Source organism: Brienomyrus brachyistius, chromosome 24 (genome assembly GCF_023856365.1).
Source record: "Brienomyrus brachyistius isolate T26 chromosome 24, BBRACH_0.4, whole genome shotgun sequence".
Taxonomy (NCBI): domain Eukaryota; kingdom Metazoa; phylum Chordata; class Actinopteri; order Osteoglossiformes; family Mormyridae; genus Brienomyrus; species Brienomyrus brachyistius.
The window spans coordinates 554268-575597 of record NC_064556.1 but is presented as its reverse complement, the minus strand read 5'-3'; the positions used below and the strand labels follow the sequence as shown (position 1 = coordinate 575597).

The 21330-nt window shown below is 56.9% G+C and overlaps 1 protein-coding gene across 2 annotated transcripts in view; it reads right to left on the bottom strand.

Annotated features, from left to right (window-relative positions):
- Nucleotides 1-919: 919 nt before the first annotated feature.
- Nucleotides 920-21330, bottom strand: part of chm (CHM Rab escort protein) — a 31584-nt gene continuing 11173 nt past the window's right edge. For both annotated transcript variants that reach the window (XM_048995149.1, XM_048995150.1), the window contains exons 6-15: nucleotides 21195-21311; nucleotides 20095-20215; nucleotides 19745-19967; nucleotides 15470-15547; nucleotides 12364-12468; nucleotides 11745-11808; nucleotides 6161-6257; nucleotides 4228-4323; nucleotides 2378-2535; nucleotides 920-1864 (exon numbers count right to left, since the gene is read on the bottom strand). In XM_048995149.1, the coding sequence (XP_048851106.1) occupies nucleotides 1562-1864; nucleotides 2378-2535; nucleotides 4228-4323; nucleotides 6161-6257; nucleotides 11745-11808; nucleotides 12364-12468; nucleotides 15470-15547; nucleotides 19745-19967; nucleotides 20095-20215; nucleotides 21195-21311 (1362 nt within the window). In that variant the 3' untranslated portion in view covers nucleotides 920-1561. The remainder of the gene's footprint in view (nucleotides 1865-2377; nucleotides 2536-4227; nucleotides 4324-6160; nucleotides 6258-11744; nucleotides 11809-12363; nucleotides 12469-15469; nucleotides 15548-19744; nucleotides 19968-20094; nucleotides 20216-21194; nucleotides 21312-21330) is intronic.

Below are 21330 nucleotides of genomic sequence, written 5' to 3'. Positions count from 1 at the left end.
CTTGACAGGCTCAAGGCAGGGTCACGCCATTCCGCATCCAGAATGTAAATGCCGTAAGCGCCCCGAGCTGCCTCCGGGTGACGGATGACAAATCCATTCTGCAGCAGGCAAGTGCATTGTGGGTATTCTGGATGGACAGGGCTGTCTGGAGCCAGGCCTTGGCACGTGGAGTGTGTGGGGTACAATGGGCAGGGTGACTGTCGGGGACATTGACCATTCCTCTGCGAAAGTGACTCACTTTTATATCTAGAATGTAACCCTGTGCTCATGGAGCCACAGAAGGTGTGGGGAGACGCTGCTTAAGACTTCACCTGGCATTTGGAGTAACACAAGCGGTCAGAGGGCGGTGCTTAAGTCTTTCCTACAGACCAATCAGCAGGCTGCCAGCCGATGACAGGCGGGCCGCTCTTTGAATCGGCATGTTGCGACAGCAGCGTATGAGGACTTAGCACAGCACGCATCACTGAAGTGGACAGCTTCCCTCTTCGGCATCTGGGTGGGCGTGGCCTACAGTTAAACACCCAGTTATATGTGAGTGGACCGCCATTACCCAGAATTCCCAGCGTTCGCACTCGCTGGACTCCTCACCCTATTTATGCCACATTAGTGCAGATTTTGGAAGAGGGCAGAAACAACACACTCCTCCAGCATCTCGTCCCTAAACTGTTCTCTAAAAGTAGGTTTCCGCTAGTACACCTCAACCGGCAGCAGACCAGCTCCTATCCCTTTCTTAAAACATCCCTTCATACTGGTATATTTGTAAGTTTTCTGTCCTTTACAAATGTTGCAACATCATTCTAATTTACATTTTCCCCCTTAGTGCTTTTAAAAATAATACATGTAGGTTTTTATTCCCCGAAAACACTGCATCATCAAAATGTCCCACCTTAAAAGTTAATCGACTGAACCTAAGCAAACGTAAAAATATGGGCAATTTATTTCTGTACATAAAATGCTTGTGATGACAGTTAAAATGCTTCCATTAGATTTTTAATGTGGGCCACCTTAAACACAGAGAGCGTAACAGGGTGCTGCATGCGTGATGCAAACAGAGGTGGGCAGAGAGCCGGGGGGCCACAGAGAGGAACCAGCACCAAAGTGGGGGCCCTGGGAGAACTGGGGCATGGGGCTGGAGGACAGTGGAAACAGGAGCAGGTCCAGGGAAGCCCCCCTTCGTCACAGACCCAGATAGAAGAAAGAGGATGAGGAGGAACTGAAAGAGAAACCTGAAGCCAGCAAACCGCCTTGAGAGCTGCACAGGAAGCGGCAAGCTTCACCGCAGCCATCCTGCATCACGGGCAGCCATCCTGCATCACGGGCAGCCCACCCACAGCCCCCCCCACCCGCAGCCCCACCCGCAGCCCCTAAGATGATTAGCGTAACCAGGACACACTGTACATATGTGCCATAACCGAGAACTTAAGGAGTGAATAAACGTGCAAAAAAGGGCAGACTGGAGACGTGTGCCGTCAGTCTGTCATCTGCTCGGTGTCATTATACCAAAGCTGAGCTATAACAGCTGACCCCTCCTACAGGTGGAGGCGGTGGGGAAGGGGCGGAGTCACTCGTCGGTGGGTGGGGCTGGTACTGAAGGCAGAGCCTCTGCCTCTTGTCCCTCCGCACCAGTCTCCTGTCCAGCAGCCTCTTCCAACACTGCGTTCTCCACACTCTCATCCTTGGCCGCCTCCGTCTTCACGTCGCCATCCCCCTGTCCCGCCTCTGCAGCATCCTCGCCTTGGGAGGGCTCTCCAATCCCAGCCCCCTCCCCCTGTGGCCCCACCCCCTCAAATATAATGTCTTCCGGGTTTGGGGCAGGGGGACAGAACTCCTCACCCGGGACGATGCGGTGAAACACCTCCTCTGCCTGAAAACGAGTGACCATGGAAGAAGGGAAGGAGGGAGAGAGAGAGAGGAAGGGAAGGAGGAACACAGAGAGAGAGAGAGAGAGAGGGAGGTTACCGGACAGCTCTGCTTTCCATTAAGTCCCGGGGAACCACCTGCAAATGGATCCGTAGAATAACACTTCAGGGACAGTGTGTAGTAGCCAGGAAATATTTACCTTTTGGAATAAGAAAACAAAATTTTTTTATACATTTAGAATAAAGTATATGAAAAGAGGAAAGAGAGGCTGCTCAGAGGACAGAGTGAAGCACCGACAAGAGACAACAGGAAAGTCAGAGCAGGCCGCCTCCTAAAGACTGGAGGAGAGCGGTGGGTCGGCTCTGACCCCACAGCCAATCACAGCCAACCACAGCCAATCCCAACCATACAGGCCACTGAGAGGAGGTGAGCAGGGTGTGTCATTCAACCCCGAGGGAGCGAAGACCCACATGCCGGAGAGAAGTGATCCCTCCCAGTCGTCCCCGGTCCCCCTCACCAGTCTGATGCTGTGGTCGTTGCCCAGTGAGCCGTCGGGGCCCGGGCAGACGTGCACATTGGCAGGCAGGTTGTAACTGGTCGCGCTTGGCACCGTGGAGTCCCGCATGTTGAAGTAGAGCGCCCATAGGACAGCCGGGCGCTCGTCATCGGCGGCGCCTGGGGGCAGAGTTACAGGAGTGAACAGACGCATGAGATGCATAGCTAGAAAAATATCACCTGCGTTTGCTCATAGGCACACAAGACTGACATAAAATAGGGTTAGCGGCTTTAATCTCGGAACGCCGACATTCGTCCGGGTGGGGAGAGACATGCAGACGAGCAGCTGCAGACAAGCCGCGGGTTTGGGACAGTAAAGCTGTCATTTTATATCATTACCCTTTAAAATGCAAGGCACCAAAAAAGGACCAAAAAAAAAAGGAGGGGGGTGTTGGGGGGGGGGGGAAGGTGTCAGTCTGAAATGTCACAATGGTCATTATCAAAATGTCACGCGATTATAATACGTGTTACTTTGCCCGTCTTGGGCTGCCCAGTGATTTTCTTAATTTGAAAAGGAGCGGAAGTGTGGCGGGGGCTGGCCGGGTGCTTTGTCCCGGCGGCGTGGGGGGGCCCACCAGGGGGCACACATGGGCTCACCCCCCAACTGACACAGAGGCCTAGAACCGCACCCCTCTCCATCGGCAGCCTTTAAGTAGTATAGTTTGCCGGTGATGCCCCCCCGAATCGGGAGTGGGGTGCTTGCATGGGGGGATGGGGGCCGTCATGGCAGCAGATGTGGGAAATGTCAGATTAGCATAGCGCGGTGATGCAGGCGGAGGGCGGGGCACCGGCTGGCGCCTCGCTGGCAGGACGCACTCGCCTGCAGGACGCACATGTCTGCAGGACGCACTCGCCTGCAGGACGCACTCGCCTGCAGGACGCACTCGCCTGCAGGACGCACATGTCTGCACGCCGCCTGGCGGCCCAGCTGTGGTCTGCACACAAACACCACCCCCCAGACCAAAATAAAACCGTAAGAGAGCCCGGAGTCCCACGGCACCCCACCCGGCCGTGCTCTAATGAAACGCCCCCCCCCCACCCCCCCCGGATGAATAAGGAGCTGCAATCCAGGTGACTTTGGCTCCTTGACCTGTTCTGGGCCAGTGCTCCTGTTATCCGGTGATTCATTCTCAATAACTCTCACAGTATTTGTTCTGACATTTTAATTAAAATACTACTAGCTCATTGCCATGATAAAAAGGGGCCGTCGCGGCCCAGCCCGGCACCTGAGCTCCCCACGGTGGGGGGGCCGGGGGGAGGGCACAGGTACCACGCGCTAGGGGTCTCCCATCCTCCGAGGCAGGAGCAGACCTGCCAGACACATACACAAGGAGAGCCGTCTTTATTTAGTTTGCAAAAAACAACAGCTAACTAGGTCTCTCCAGAAATACATCCCTTCAGAGATGCGTTACGACGCCTATTTTTGTAATTTAACATAATTTGAGGTCAAATTCGAGGGCGCGCTCTAATTTATTATGAGGGAGCAGAGCGGACCCTGACAGGACGTAATGCGAATCAATGGCGTGGGGGCCTAAGTGTGGCCCCACGGGGCCCATTAATATCAATCAGGGCCATGAGGACACCGCTTCCCGCTTCTCCCCGGAACGTCCCGACAGCTCCCAGCCGCCGTGCGGACCCCGAATCCGTCTTCTTTAGGGCAATCGTTTCATCTACTTATGACCCATCTGGGCAGCTTTGTCAAACACTCTTGGGAAATGAAATGATTACACTGTGTTTCAGAGTGAAGATGATGATGATGATGACGATGATGATGAAGACGGAGGGCGAGGACAGGACTCCAAGGCTGCTCACCTATGTCTCCTGGTGCTTCGGTGAACAGCCGGGACACAACAGGAGCCAGGTCAGCGTGGGCTGATCCAGATGCGGGGCAGGTGAGATGCACCAGGTCTGCGAGAGAGACGAAGACCGGGCTCAGAATCCGGAATGCTGGACATGCTCTCAAAGAGGATGGGGAGGCGTGAAGACGCAATGTAATGACAGGCAAGGGGCCGCAGGGGCTCCTGGCAAATCCCAACAGACAGACAGACAGTCGCTAATTTGTCATATTTTTGGGGGCAGGGTGGGGGGGTTTCAAAGACAGCTAACACTTCCAGACGTGTGAATTACCACAACTGCCCTGGGAGGACAGGGGACAGTGTGCCCTCTGAGCCCAGCATTAGGGGGACGTCCCACGTGGCCTCAGCGACGGCCAACATCTGCATGGGATGGGGGGGGCGAGCTCCCGCCAGACAGCTGCTGGGATCTTATGCTGCAGCCTGATTAGCATCTAGAGGCCACACAAAGCGCTACGCATGACTGGAGGCGTAATGCAGTGTGGCAGAGCCTATAGCCCCGCCCCCACAGAGACAGGCCCTGAAGGCCCCGCCCCCACAGTGACAGGCCCTGAAGGCCCCGCCCCCACAGTGACAGGCCCTGAAGGCCCCGCCCCCACAGTGACAGGCCCTGAAGGCCCCGCCCCCACAGTGACAGGCCCTGAAGGCCCCGCCCCCACAGTGACAGGCCTTGAAGGCATCGACCCCCCCACAGTGATCTGCCCTAAAGGCCCCGCCTCACCAAAGTGATTAGGTCCTAAAGGCCTAAAGGCCCCCCCCCCCCACAATGACAGGCCCTAAAGCCCCCACCCCCCTGTCTGCTCTCCCCAGCTCCACGTCCCCTCACTAATACGTAAAGCACCCACTTTCAGCCAGCTTGCTAACATTACTTCTATGGGCTCATTCATATGCATTCAATGTTTAAAGTTATTTTATGGGTAAAAATATTTGTTTTTAAAAACGCTTATTTGCTGCAACATTGACCTGCCCTCCTGTAACTCGAGGTTAAAATTGGCAGCAGAACATGAACAGCGGCAGGTACAGGAAACACTGCAGTAAACAAGGACACACGGCCGCTTTGAAGATGACGACGACGATGATGATGATGATGATCATCATCATGATGAGCTGTTATGGGTCTTTCTGGCTGCCAAAGGAAGCCGACATGATGACCTGTACTGATGGGGGGCGGCTTCCCAGCTCTCCCTCACTCAGCGCCTGGGGGATGATCAGGCCTTAACGGGCTGGGGGGGGGTGAGTGTGAGAAGCAGCTGCCTCCTGTTTGGCTGCTGGGGAGACTGGTAACCGTCCTCCTTCCGCCTCACGGGAACGGGGGGAGGGGGGACGATATCCATCTGTGGCACGGGGCCCTGCTCAGAGCGTAGGCTTTATCTCAGGAACCTTAACCACACTGCCACCTGCTGCCCAATTAGAAGTATACTTATGAAGATGGTATAAGTGTGTTTCAGGTCTGTGGGCTGAACCTCAGAGCAGGAAGCATGTTCTGCTCAGAGCATCCAGGCCTTCAGCAGGTCTTCACCGGCCTCACTTTCGGACTCATGCACCTGCAGGGGTCGGTGGCGTGATTAATAAGCAGTGTGGAGGGGGTGTGGGAAGGGGATAATGAGGACACACTGGTAAAAGAAGAGCGGGTGATTTAAGCGAGATTTAAACTGGCGCGGGTGCAGCGTCTGGGAGCTGAATATTTATTTGGGGCGGGGGGACGGGCGGGCTGGTTGTACATCACGCCCATGCCACATGGCATAATTCATACGCCGGCTTATTGTGAATGATTCAAATTCGGCTTCAGGGTCACACCGCAGGTGCGGCACCCCCCCCCGCTGTGTCCTTGCTGCTCCAGCTGCAGATCCCCCCCGCCGCCTCAGAGGCCCCACCCCCCCAGGGAGACTTACAGGTGCCCGGCATGCAGGTCATGGTGGAGGAGCAGAGCTCGGTTATCCGGACCGTTGCGGCCCCCGGCTCCAGTGGGGGCACGGTGATCAGGGAGAGCTGTGGGCCGGCAGAGGGGGGGGGGGGCACAGTCACAGGCTGCACAGGACACTGCACCCACAACAGGGTTTTAAAACAAAGTGCAAAATAATAGGAGTAAAATGGGTAAAATTATTTTAAAAAATGAATGAGATCTTATAATTAGGGTCTGTTTAATTCCTGGTCATGCAGGCAAATGGACATCAAAGGCAGGAGACCCAGCGGATTAGAAGCCGCTTAAAGCACAGCAACAGAGGCCTGATTAATCCAACCCCCCCCCCCCCCACCCCACCCCCCCAGCCGAATTCCATTATTTTCTCTGTTCGCTGCACAGAGCTGCAGTGCCTCCGCTAACAAGTAAGTAGATTTATTACTGCCTCAAGTATCGTTTTGCCACTTTGTTCTGCTATTTAAAACTGATATACTGTAAGGTTTCTGTTTGTATCTGAGCTGTGTGTGTAAATTCATATCACGAACAGCAAGGTGTCCTTCTGCATTCTGAGTAACTGATACACACCGGCAACAGCAGGACGAGGAGCAGGGGGACCGGGACATGGAGCCGTCAGAGACGCGAGGAAGAGGAGCAGGGGAACCGGGACATGGAGTCGTCACAGACGCGAGGAAGAGGAGCAAGGCGACCGGGACATGGAGCCGTCAGAGACGCGAGGAAGAGGAGCAAGGCGACCGGGACATGGAGCCATCAGAGACGCGAGGAAGAGGAGCAGGGGAACCGGGACATGGAGTCGTCACAGACACGAGGAAGAGGAGCAAGGCGACCGGGACATGGAGCCGTCAGAGACGCGAGGAAGAGGAGCAGGGGAACCGGGACATGGAGTCGTCACAGACGCGAGGAAGAGGAGCAGGGGGACCGGGACATGGAGCCGTCAGAGACGCGAGGAAGAGGAGCAGGGGAACCGGGACATGGAGTCGTCACAGACGCGAGGAAGAGGAGCAAGGCGACCGGGACATGGAGCCGTCAGAGACGCGAGGAAGAGGAGCAAGGCGACCGGGACATGGAGCCGTCAGAGACACGAGGAAGAGGAGCAGGGGAACCGGGACATGGAGCCGTCAGAGACGCGAGGAAGAGGAGCAGGGGAACCGGGACATGGAGCCGTCAGAGACACGAGGAAGAGGAGCAGGGGAACCGGGACATGGAGTCGTCACAGACGCGAGGAAGAGGAGCAAGGCGACCGGGACATGGAGCCGTCAGAGACGCGAGGAAGAGGAGCAAGGCGACCGGGACATGGAGCCATCAGAGACGCGAGGAAGAGGAGCAGGGGAACCGGGACATGGAGTCGTCACAGACACGAGGAAGAGGAGCAAGGCGACCGGGACATGGAGCCGTCAGAGACACGAGGAAGAGGAGCAGGGGAACCGGGACATGGAGTCGTCACAGACACGAGGAAAAGGAGCAAGGCGACCGGGACATGGAGCCGTCAGAGACGCGAGGAAGAGGAGCAGGGGAACCGGGACATGGAGTCGTCACAGACACGAGGAAGAGGAGCAAGGCGACCGGGACATGGAGCCGTCACAGACGCGAGGAAGAGGAGCAAGGCGACCGGGACATGGAGCCGTCAGAGACGCGAGGAAGAGGAGCAGGGGGACCGGGACATGGAGCCGTCACAGACGCGAGGAAGAGGAGCAGGGGGACCGGGACATGGAGCCGTCAGAGACGCGAGGAAGAGGAGCAAGGCGACCGGGACATGGAGCCATCAGAGACGCGAGGAAGAGGAGCAAGGCGACCGGGACATGGAGCCGTCACAGACGCGAGGAAGAGGAGCAGGGGGACCGGGACATGGAGCCGTCAGAGACGCGAGGAAGAGGAGCAGGGGAACCGGGACATGGAGTCGTCAGAGACGCGAGGAAGAGGAGCAAGGCGACCGGGACATGGAGCCGTCACAGACGCGAGGAAGAGGAGCAGGGGGACCGGGACATGGAGCCGTCAGAGACGCGAGGAAGAGGAGCAGGGGGACCGGGACATGGAGCCGTCAGAGACGCGAGGAAGAGGAGCAGGGGGACCGGGACATGGAGCCGTCAGAGACGCGAGGAAGAGGAGCAGGGGGACCGGGACATGGAGCCGTCAGAGACGCGAGGAAGAGGAGCAGGGGGACCGGGACATGGAGCCGTCAGAGACGCGAGGAAGAGGAGCAGGGGGACCGGGACATGGAGCCGTCACAGACGCGAGGAAGAGGAGCAAGGCGACCGGGACATGGAGTCGTCACAGACGCGAGGAAGAGGAGCAAGGCGACCGGGACATGGAGCCGTCAGAGACGCGAGGAAGAGGAGCAGGGGGACCGGGACATGGAGCCGTCAGAGACGCGAGGAAGAGGAGCAGGGGGACCGGGACATGGAGCCGTCAGAGACGCGAGGAAGAGGAGCAGGGGGACCGGGACATGGAGCCGTCAGAGACGCGAGGAAGAGGAGCAGGGGGACCGGGACATGGAGCCGTCAGAGACGCGAGGAAGAGGAGCAGGGGGACCGGGACATGGAGCCGTCAGAGACGCGAGGAAGAGGAGCAGGGGGACCGGGACATGGAGCCGTCAGAGACGCGAGGAAGAGGAGCAGGGGGACCGGGACATGGAGCCGTCAGAGACGCGAGGAAGAGGAGCAGGGGGACCGGGACATGGAGCCGTCAGAGACGCGAGGAAGAGGAGCAAGGCGACCGGGACATGGAGCCGTCAGAGACGCGAGGAAGAGGAGCAGGGGGACCGGGACATGGAGCCGTCAGAGACGCGAGGAAGAGGAGCAGGGGGACCGGGACATGGAGCCGTCAGAGACGCGAGGAAGAGGAGCAAGGCGACCGGGACATGGAGTCGTCACAGACGCGAGGAAGAGGAGCAGGGGGACCGGGACATGGAGCCGTCAGAGACGCGAGGAAGAGGAGCAGGGGAACCGGGACATGGAGCCGTCAGAGACGCGAGGAAGAGGAGCAGGGCGACCGGGACATGGAGCCGTCACAGACGCGAGGAAGAGGAGCAGGGGGACCGGGACATGGAGCCGTCAGAGACGCGAGGAAGAGGAGCAGGGGGACCGGGACATGGAGCCGTCAGAGACGCGAGGAAGAGGAGCAGGGGAACCGGGACATGGAGTCGTCACAGACGCGAGGAAGAGGAGCAAGGCGACCGGGACATGGAGCCGTCAGAGACGCGAGGAAGAGGAGCAAGGCGACCGGGACATGGAGCCGTCAGAGACGCGAGGAAGAGGAGCAGGGGAACCGGGACATGGAGCCGTCAGAGACGCGAGGAAGAGGAGCAGGGGAACCGGGACATGGAGCCGTCAGAGACGCGAGGAAGAGGAGCAGGGGAACCGGGACATGGAGTCGTCACAGACGCGAGGAAGAGGAGCAAGGCGACCGGGACATGGAGCCGTCAGAGACGCGTGGAAGAGGAGCAAGGCGACCGGGACATGGAGCCGTCAGAGACGCGAGGAAGAGGAGCAGGGGAACCGGGACATGGAGTCGTCACAGACACGAGGAAGAGGAGCAAGGCGACCGGGACATGGAGCCGTCAGAGACACGAGGAAGAGGAGCAGGGGAACCGGGACATGGAGTCGTCACAGACACGAGGAAAAGGAGCAAGGCGACCGGGACATGGAGCCGTCAGAGACGCGAGGAAGAGGAGCAGGGGGACCGGGACATGGAGCCGTCACAGACGCGAGGAAGAGGAGCAGGGGAACCGGGACATGGAGCCGTCAGAGACGCGAGGAAGAGGAGCAGGGGGACCGGGACATGGAGCCGTCAGAGACGCGAGGAAGAGGAGCAGGGGGACCGGGACATGGAGCCGTCACAGACGCGAGGAAGAGGAGCAGGGGAACCGGGACATGGAGCCGTCAGAGACGCGAGGAAGAGGAGCAAGGCGACCGGGACATGGAGCCGTCAGAGACGCGAGGAAGAGGAGCAGGGGGACCGGGACATGGAGCCGTCAGAGACGTGAGGAAGAGGAGCAGGGGGACCGGGACATGGAGCCGTCACAGACGCGAGGAAGAGGAGCAGGGGAACCGGGACATGGAGCCGTCAGAGACGTGAGAAAGAGGAGCAGGGGGACCGGGACATGGAGCCGTCAGAGACGCGAGGAAGAGGAGCAGGGGGACCGGGACATGGAGCCGTCAGAGACGTGAGGAAGAGGAGCAGGGGGACCGGGACATGGAGCCGTCAGAGACGTGAGGAAGAGGAGCAGGGGGACCGGGACATGGAGCCGTCAGAGATGCGAGGAAGAGGAGCAGGGGGACCGGGACATGGAGCCGTCAGAGACGCGAGGAAGAGGAGCAGGGGGACCGGGACATGGAGCCGTCAGAGACGTGAGGAAGAGGAGCAGGGGGACCGGGACATGGAGCCGTCAGAGACGCGAGGAAGAGGAGCAGGGGGACCGGGACATGGAGCCGTCACAGACGCGAGGAAGAGGAGCAGGGGAACCGGGACATGGAGCCGTCAGAGACGTGAGGAAGAGGAGCAGGGGGACCGGGACATGGAGCCGTCAGAGACGCGAGGAAGAGGAGCAGGGGGACCGGGACATGGAGCCGTCAGAGACGCGAGGAAGAGGAGCAAGTCGACCGGGACATGGAGCCGTCAGAGACGCGAGGAAGAGGAGCAGGGGGACCGGGACATGGAGCCGTCAGAGACGCGAGGAAGAGGAGCAGGGACTGGAAGCGCAGCCCCATCAGACCCTCGGCTTGCCAGTGTACCCATGCATGCAGTACTCAGCCTTAAATTCCATTAATAAACTCCCAGGCCGTAATGGAATCCTCGTAATCCTTTTACACGCATCTGAAGGATGTTTCCAAAGCGTCCGCTTTCACTCCACTTTAATCACGTAGACGAGTCAGTGGAAGTGGAGCCAACACCTTCGCAGAGTGGGGGGGTGAACCACCGGGGAGAGCCCAGACCCCCACTCCCGTCACAAGTGTCCGTACTGTCATTCCAGAAGGACGAACGACTAATTAAAAACAGGCGAATATTTAATTATGTTTTGTCATGCGGTCATGTGATCTTCCATTTCCACATCATGTCAGGACAGCAAAATTAATTTTGCCTTTTCTGTCTGCCCCCCACAGCAGACAAGAAGCGAGAGGAGCCCCTCCCTCTATGCAGGGCCCATCCCGGGGGCCCCGCTCGAGGCATTCATCTCAAGCAAACGTGTCCATCCCACGCCTTACAACCGTGATTTGATTTCTCCTGCTCTCGCCTTTGTCCCGACCAGGACCGTATGCCTTTCGGACAGCTTCCTGTCACCTCACATTTCCCAACTCTGAGGCTTATTTATCAAACTCCAAGGCGGCCACACAAACAGTATTATGCGGTTTTCGCATGAGTGGCCCTCTCTGCCACCGCCAAGGCTCACTCTGCCAAATCGGTTCTGACATCCTGGCCCAGCTTCCAGCGGGCTTGGAACTGGCCCAGGAACCCATACGGATATAGAAGACCGCAAGGGCCGTATTGCCGGCCAATCGGAGTGAGAGTGAGGGACTGACTGCAATCTCATTGGCTGGAGGGTGAGTACCGCATACGCCTACCTGCTGCTCGGTTTCGCTCGGCAGCAGCGATCGGTCCGTGATGAGGACTCCTCGGGAGATCTGTCTGCAGAGAGAGGACAGCAGGGCGCTCAGGGAGACAGGGAGCCGTCCCAACACACTGCGACCCCCAAAAAACCAGGGAGGTGGGCACCCTCTTATGAGATATCACTATTAATGGACAAAAAGGTGCTGCGATCTGTCTAGTGCAAGATCAAAGCCTAGGGTTAAACCCGCAGCTGCACCTGTAAGTGTCTGAAGCAGTGCGTCCCGATCCGGTCCTCAGGGACCCACAGGCGGTCCATGTTCTTTCTCGCTCTGAGATCCCTGCCAGACAGTCGAGCAAAAACGTGTACTCTCTGTGGGTCCCTGAGGACCAGACTGAGAAGCACTGCTCTAAAGCCTTTAGGATATGCACGGGTGCCCAAACCATGCCTGCAAAACACAACGTTATAGATACAACCTCTGAGTGAGCTTCGTATTAAACTGGAGCACTTTGGAAAAAGTCATTTTTAAGTGGAATTACGCGGCCAAGCAGTGCAGAGTCTCTCACAAGTTACAGGACAGAGGGTCCATCAGAGCTACCCCAGCGGAGGTGGGGGGGGGGGGGGTTCACACTCACCTGCAAGCCACGCCCTTCCTGCGCTCCTCTGGAACGTATCCTTCCTCCAGCACAAAGTGGCTGCAGCTGATTCGCTGTCCGCACGTATCTATCACAGCTTTGCACCTGGGGGAGGGGGAAAAAAGAGCTGCTATTCGCAGATAAATTACACGCAGGTCTAACCCCAGGTCATTACGGTCCCCGACCAGTGGGGGGGGAATAAAGCCCATCAAACTGCACAATTCACTAGGCAATGGCTTGACTCCACACCCCGAGGATGACCCTCCTTCAGGCCGCCTACCTGCTGTGTCATGTGATTTGGGGATGTTCCGAACCCCGGGGGTGGATAGTCAAACATACCCCCCCCGGAACAATACCTACCCCGATAACAGGACCTGAACCTCCCACCGCTGCCGGTTTTTAAAATAAATATATAAGGAATAACCACCCCCCCGGCACCCCTTAATGTACAGCTCTTCGAGTTGGGCAAAGTCCCCGGTGGGGGCGGGGGGAGCATGACCTTCCCGCAGAGTGCCTGTTCAGACGAGTGGGGGTGGCGAATGCGAGGCCTGTCTGCTTGTTATGTCAAGAGTTATAAATGTGCTTTATAGAGCTCATTATACAAACTAATGGCCTGCGGGTGACACCCCTGAAATGGACTTTCACAACACAATAAAGGGGGGGAAGCGTCCTGACCAGCCCCCCCTCCCCCCCCCTCAGAAGAGGCTCACCCCGCAAGACTGACTATGCGATTGACTCTTTATGTAAATGAAGATTTATTTACTACAGGCTGCGGGCCGGGAAAAGTGACGCTTCTAATCAATCGCTGCGGGGTGGGGCGACTCCGCAAACCCACTCCCCCCCCCCCCCCCCCCAAGTGTTTATAGGAAGAGACACAGGTGGAGCAGCATTCCCACCAGCGGCACCGGCACGGCATGCGGGAGCGCGTGTGGTTAACGCTCCAGCGGGGGCCGTCGGCTTCTGCTGGCTCGCGGAGGGGTCTGAACGACAGCCAGGCCTCGTACTCTGGAAATGCCGCCAGAGAGCCAATTGTGGTTTCAAATAAAAGGAGCACGGAAAGCTCAAAAGCCAATAAAGGACTTTGCTCACTTATCCTACTGTTAAGCAGGTAGGCAGACTGCACACACAGTCACCCCTGGGGTAGATAAAGTTTATATACATCCATGTCTTCCAGGTGCACTCGGACGTTACTTTTCATCACAGCGAATACCGTTTTATCTCAGATATTAAAACATTTTTATAAGCCTACTAACTGAATAGAGGGGCAGTGTGGCTTAATGCATTAGGATGCCCTGGAGTGGGAGGTTGCTGGTTCAAATCCCAGAGTTGGCATAATGATTTCACTTCATCCGCGAAACAAAAATTACATCATCGAGCCATTCACCAAGTCACAGGTCAGTGGTCCAGTCCATGGCGAGAATCACACCATGGTTCAGATTCAGACAGTTTAAATCGGCAGTTGGGAGGGAGGTTGTGGCAATGTTTGTCCTCCGCTAATTGCCCCCCCCCCCCATGTAACCATCCCTCTATGGGGCAACTAGCCTCTCATACACACACTCGACATATCAAGTTCTCCAGTGAAACACGAGGACTCCGATAGCCATATTTACCCGAGGTGGGGCCTCTCCGTCAGCCAGAAAGTGCCACGCAGGCCTAATGCAAATGGACATGGTCGTCTTGACACCAAGGGCAGCAGGCTTTATGGGTAATACCGCTATTCATAAACCCTGTTCATAAAAGCTATTCATAACCCTTAACTGTGAGTCCCCCCGCCCCTTCCTGTCGATCACGGCCAAACCTCGCGCTTGGCGACGGGCCGTTTCAGCCGGCTGGATTCTGCTGCGTCCTCAAGGAGACGTCGGTCGGCGCCCCCTGGGGGTTATAAAACACCCCGCGTGGCGTGACGCCCCGCCGGCCCCCCGTGCCGCCGAACACAGCTGCCCCCCCCCGCCCATTTCCCCGTGCCCTTTTCACTTTATGTACATAATAAGAGGAGACGTGTGCAGATAATTTACAGCGGCAGGGGGATTAAAACCAGAGCTGGAACCCAGCAGGCACCTCACAGGGCTCCTTCACCTTTGGTAAAGCCCCCCCTTTCCCTAGACGATGCATTGCGTGGTGCTGGGGGTGACGCCCATGAACTTTGACCTCGCTGACAGTCCCGCCAGACACATACACTTTATCTGATCTGACTTCACGTAAACATGCCGGCCTTTCTGATGTTACTGTTCTGGAGCGGCAGCACAGAGCTGCTAAGCACAGTCAGAGGCGATACACATCCATGCCCGGGGCGTCACCTGCCCGCCTCATGCCTGGGGGGGTGCCCACGCACCGGACGAATCCCACCCCAAATCCTAACCACCTCCTCTGCGGATCATCGTTGCCACCCGGCCCAGTGTGGGGGTCTGGCTATGCAACCCGACGCCGAGATCGTCCCGCAGGAGAAACCGAGAGGACCGGCAAACGCGTCAGCGGGATCTCAGGCAGATGACGCGGGAGGCGAGGGCAGGCCTGACGGCGAGGCCCACGTAAGCTTCTGCGGGACCTTGGTGCCGTTGCTCCACATCGCGAACCCCACCCCCCGCCTGGGCTGCAGCAGGAATCCAGGCCCCCGGCCGCCCACTTCAAAGACGAAAGGAAAAAAAATTAAAAACTAATCTAACCTAGTTTATGACAACAATCCACCTCTGAAACTCATTAAAGGTCTTTCTGTTAGCACTGACGCACATTATCAGCACAGATTAATCAGCGGAGACTTCAGATGAACTCTATTTTTTAAAAAGCGGTAACAGAGGGCTTTTTTGTCTTCAGATGAAAATCAATTAGTGGAGGTAAGGCCACAAGGAAAACGTGCATCAGTCACGGCGAGCCAGCAGCAGCCCCGCGATCCGTCTTCCGAGCCTGGCTGATCAGGGGCCGCCATCCCATCTCCCAGGAAATTAATTTCGTATCTATATTCGGGGCCCACTTTTCTCCTTTGGAAGACCTGTACACAAATTACTTCTAATCAAGGCTGAGCCCCTGTCGGAGGGCAGAGACAAAGGGCCTGCGGATTTACGGGACCGGGACCGGCTGTGGCCCCGGGAGCCCCGGGGGTCCTACTCACCGGCCAGACTCCTTGTCCAGAACCAGGCAGCAAACCGAGTGGCGAAGACAGTAGATTCCCCCAAAGACAGCACACATCCTGAGGGGGACAGAGAGGGTACAGGGTTACTGGGAGGGACTGGGAGCAGGCGTGCCACCCTCCCTAAACTGAAAGGACATCAGTGTCAAAGCCGACTGTCAACAGATTAGGACACCGTCTGTGATCAGATAGTTATGGGTTCAAATCCCACGGCTGGAAGAGTGACGTCACAGTTAGACCCTTAACCGAAGCTCGTAATTCCAACATGACCCTGTTTTCCCAAAAATGCATGTCACCTTGCATGGAACCATCTGAGAAATAAATAAAATGTAAAACGTAAATTTGGGGAAGAACCCACGTCTGACGCCCAAAGAGCTCCCCGGCTGGCCACTGATCGCCTTGCCTTTGTGAGGGAGGGGGGCACAGAACCAGAGATTCCACATGCCAGCGCACCGCCACCAGAGAGACGGGGGGGAATCAGGGAGAGATCTGAACCTGGAGGCAGGGGCTGACCCCCCCAAGCCGCTCTGTACCTGCCTGAGTCTCTTTATATTAATCATGAGACATGACATCTTAATAAAGTGCTGGGGATGGAATCACCGGCGATCATCGGACACGTCTCATGTCCCGAACAAAGGCTCTGTTCAGTGCCGCCTTTGATGCCATTAACCACGACTGACGGACGCTTAAGCCGATATTACTCTAATTAACTGGCCGCTGTCCCCCGCGATGATGCGCGCGGCGACTCAAAGGAGCCCGCCCCCGCTGCCGTGGCAGTGCCCCGCATCACCGCTAAATTAACAGTCGCGAAAACGGGGCCCCGTGCGGCCCCCGCTCTTTACAGCCTCTAAATGCCATTTCAGTTCCTATCAAGCCGCCTATCTGGGATGTGATTTTTTTAATACGGTGGCAAAACAATAGAAGGCATTAATAGCTGCACCCGTGTCAGCACGCTCGCCGATGATTTATGAGTTTGTGTTTAATTTGATTATTCTATTAATTCTGCTGATTACAGGCTCGGCTAATGTGGAGAAGGTCACATCCAAAATAAATCTGCCTCCTGCCCGGTATTAACCCCCACGCAAAACAATTGCCTCCAACCAGTCATTTCTGTAATTAAAAAGGCAACGTAACGAGAGTAGAATACAGGCTTCAGGCTTCTTTGGCACCAGCTGGGCTGGGCCTGAATCGGACCGGCAGGTACAGAGAGGAGAATTTTCTAGGCACTGGATCCCCGAATCCATCAGGGCAGACATCGTCTCCCTTGGGAGTGGGTCACAGGCTGCAGACAGCTGATCTAGGTCCCGTGTCAGATTAGCAGTGGCCCTGGTCTCAGTGACGCCCATCCCACCTTCCTCCTCCTCTCCCCGAGGCCGCCCTCCTCTCCCCGGCCTCAGCGAATGCCGCTGACGCCGCCTGATTTTAAACACAGCTGCTGCCTTTACTTGTGAGTTTTATCATTGATCCTCTCCAGCCCATAATAAGAGATGCATTTCCCAGCATTTCCCAGCTCACAGTCAATTACGCTGCGCAATTAAGCCCATTAATGTGAACGATCTCCGCCGAGTCCCCAGTGAGCTCACTGAGCTCCGGGCAAAACCAGGCAGGGCCTGGGGCCATGCCCCGGCTCTCTGCGCACGCCGACTGCTCCGCAGCGGGTTAACAAAACCGGGCAGGGCCTGGGGCCGTGCCCCGGCTCTCTGCGCACGCCGACTGCTCCGCAGCGGGTTAACAAAACCGGGCAGGGCCTGGGGCCGTGCCCCGCCTCTCTGCGCACGCCGACTGCTCCGCAGCGGGTTAACAAAACCGGGCAGGGCCTGGGGCCGTGCCCCGGCTCTCTGCGCACGCCGACTGCTCCGCAGCGGGTTAACAAAACCGGGCAGGGCCTGGGGCCGTGCCCCGGCTCTCTGCGCACGCCGACTGCTCCGCAGCGGGGTTAACAAAACCGGGCAGGGCCTGGGGCCGTGCCCCGGCTCTCTGCGCACGCCGACTGCTCCGCAGCGGGTTAACAAAACCGGGCAGGGCCTGGGGCCGTGCCCCGGCTCTCTGCGCACGCCGACTGCTCCGCACGGGTTAACAAAACCGGGCAGGGCCTGGGGCCGTGCCCCGGCTCTCTGCGCACGCCGACTGCTCCGCAGCGGGTTAACAAAACCGAGCAGGGCCTGGGGCCGTGCCCCGGCTCTCTGCGCACGCCGACTGCTCCGCAGCGGGTTAACAAAACCGGGTAGGGCCTGGGGCCGTGCCCCGGCTCTCTGCGCACGCCGACTGCTCCGCAGCGGGTTAACAAAACCGGGCAGGGCCTGGGGCCGTGCCCCGGCTCTCTGCGCACGCCGACTGCTCCGCAGCGGGTTAACAAAAGCGGGCAGGGCCTGGGGCCGCCCGTATTTCCAAACCCAATCACCGGGGAGAGATTTAGGGGTCCTGAGAGGGATTCTACAGCCAAGTGGTTTACAAGCATTTGCGGGCGTAGGGCATAAATCCCGGCACGTCCAGGAAATGCTAAATAAACAAAATTACAGCACATAAACAGGCACTACCTGTCAAGTTCATTACTGGATTCATACGGCTCTAATCTGGCGAGCCGGGCACGGGAGCGGGGACTAATAGCTGGCCCGTAATTAAACGAAAACAAAACTCCACCGTGCATCGGCAGTCGTTCTGAGAAAATTAAATCCAGTTTGATCCAAATATATCAGGTGTTTATGACCCCTACAGGGGAAATATGATCTGTGACTGCATACAGCGCGGGAATAAATAAATAAGAATAAATAATCTGTACTAATGACTGCAATTCCTCCTCCCTCTATGCGCTTCACCCTGACTGTAGTCTGATTGGAACATCATAACCCAGCATGCAAATCACCACCGTGTCATGGCTAAATACCCCCCCACTCCACCCCCCTAACTCCCCCCCCAGGCGCCCCCACCTGCTTCGGTGGATGGAGGCGAGGAGGAGGGAGCCACTGAACCAAAGGTTATGTACAAATTAAAAAGTCTTTTCCTGTCAAAACTTGAGGAATAATATGGGCAAGGACAGAGAGGCACTGGGCGGCTTTATTAGCGGGACCTGCTCGCTGATCTGTGAACAACCTGGCGTGGGGATTATCCGCTCCGCATTGCCATCTATCCATCCATCACCCGCGGGCAGGCTTCAGCGTGATGGATGCCCTCCGCTTCCCAGGAGAGCGGCAGACAAACCAGCCAGGAGGCGAAGGGCTCTCCGGGTACCTGCGGGCTGGTTCGGCTCCACGCCTCTGGCTGTACCCGGTACAGGGCATTGGAGATCCTCAGATCTTACTTAAAGAAGATAAACCTTCTGAAGGACAGAAGGATGGCCGTCAATGGTACGGACGATCACAAGGCCTCGTAAACACCGCCAACCGTGCAGGCTGGGTGTCCGTTAAACTTTCAGTCTCTCCCCAAACCTCCCTACCACTCTAGGCCAGTATCCAGGCGGACTGACAGAAACCGGAAACCTCGGATTACACAGGAATGCCCAGCAACCCTGAGCCTGTGGGACCAGGATGTTGTTCCAGTGGAATTCGAGACACTGGGGCTCAAAGTGTGATCAGAGCTCCTTGTGTTTACTTACAGGGTGCAGGTATATGAAGTGTTAAACTACAAACACTTACAGGGGTTTACACTAGGTATACACAATGTTTACATCGAGTGTACACCTTGTTAACATCAGCCTTACACAGTGCACCCCAGGAACCTTCGTCTTTGAAGGAATGGAAGCGACCACCTATCTAGATCTCTCTGATGTGCTATTACTACAGCGTTTCTCAGCCCAGACCTCGCGGACCCCAAAACAGTCCCTGTTTGTGGTTCAGGTGTGCTGGGAAACGGGATAGAGCCGAAACCTGAACTGTCTGTGGGACCCTGAGGACCGGGATGAGGAACAAGCTTAGATGGTTGGTGCTCCAGGAGAACACCTCCCTCATAGCGTTGCGGATTCACAGGAAGCAAGGGGGCGCCCGGCAGCTCTGTCACTCAGGTCCAGCATTCACTGAGCTTTGAAGGGGACTTTCCAGACCTGCGTCTGAAGCCCGAGGACACACAGGAGGCAGACTGCTGACATCGCAAAACGGAAGGCGTGTGAAAGCCAGGCCCAGAGTGTCTACTTGGCAAGACGGTAAGATTTTAGAAGGTCACACCCACAGTGACGTGTGTCTGGAGAAAAGCGTCAAAAGAAGAGAAAATGGGTAAAAGCAGGAACAAGGCGGCGACAAGCCAGGCGGAGAGGAGGTCTGTCACCTGCAGAAGCACTGTGGGATTTCTCCAAGGCCGTAGATGGGGAAGAGGAAGGGCGTGTTGCTGTAGCGACCGAGGGAGCGCAGGAAGTACTGGGTGGAGCGCAGCCCCTCGGCCGTGCGCGTCTCCGGGGGCACCATGGCGATAGAGTGTAGCAGAAAGTGCTGGATGTTCTCTGTCAACTTCTTCGTCTGCAGGAAGTCCCAGAAAGATCTCTCCGTGAAATCTGGGGGGGGGGGGGGGGAACCAAAATCACAAGTGATGCTATTGGCCTGCGTCGGAGTGAATGATGGGACAGCCCTCGAAACCCCAGCGTGGCCACCTTCCTGTAGAGGGCTGGGGGAATGCCGTACCCAAGTACTCCTCGGGGTGCTCCTCATAGTCCAGGCAGAAGGTGAGGAACTTCATGAGCATCCTCTTCTCCACCATCGTCAGCTGCTTACTGCCAAAGACATCAGCCCGGGAGCAAGGAACCTGGAGGGAAGGTGCAGGAGAAAGCTAAGGCCCCACAGGCAGAGAAGCAGAGGCGGGGGTCAGGGTGGAGACCGGTTTGTGGTGGGTACCCTCTGTGTGTGACAGTAACGTCCATTACAGCACCAAGGCGGCAGAGAAAAACAGCTTTGCGGCCAGCAGGCCATTCCCCAGTTATCCGGCACGGCAGGAACGCCGCCCGTTGAAGGACACAGCACAACTCTATGGGGATCCAGGGAAGAGTGAGGCGCCACTTTCACCCAGGGGACAGGACAGCTCTCCACCTACAGTGCCCCCATCAGGACGTTCCAGAACATGTAGATACACTCCTCACTAGAGCAGGCTCGGATGACAATGATCGGTGAGGTGGGAAGCGCTTCTGAACCAATGCTTAACAAATATGGGCTAAAGAGAACAAGTAGGGGAAAAAACGTTAAATATACTGATTTGTGCTTGACAGTTTCTCAAATCCCACTGCCTACAAACTTTCCAAACTCCCATCAAAAGCCTGATCAGCTGTACTGGTTCAGTAAATGTCTGTGTGATATCAGAGTACTACTGCAAGACAAAAGTACTACAGGAGTAATCAACGTTGCAGAAACAGCGGGTCAATACTTGGACCCTAATGGATCACAATGGACACCGGGAATGAGTAACCTCATGTAGGAGTTTTAGTCTGCAAGATCAACCCATTGTCCGTCTGTTTTTTATGGATAATGCTGTCGGAGACCCAGTGAAAAAAAACACCAGCATCTTCTGGCAATGAGCGTCTACAGTGATATGATTAAACTCAAGAATTTCAAGAACTGCCTCATGACTTTGATCAGGACAAGCAGATAGAGGATGGATGGGTGGGTGGCTGGCTGGATGGATGGACGGACAGATAAACTTCAGTTCTGCTGACTGAGAGGTGAAAACAGAAAGGACCTTCGGTTGGGGAGGTGGAAGAGAGCTTGGACCACAGTGAGGCAGTCTGCCCTACCTGTTCCAATTTGCCGTCGCGGTAGGTCAGGATGCGGCTGACGTTCTTGAACTCGGCATATCTGCTGACGTTGGACTTGATGAGAAGGTCCACCAACAAACCGCGGGAATACAAGAGCTGGGGGGGTAGAAGCCCA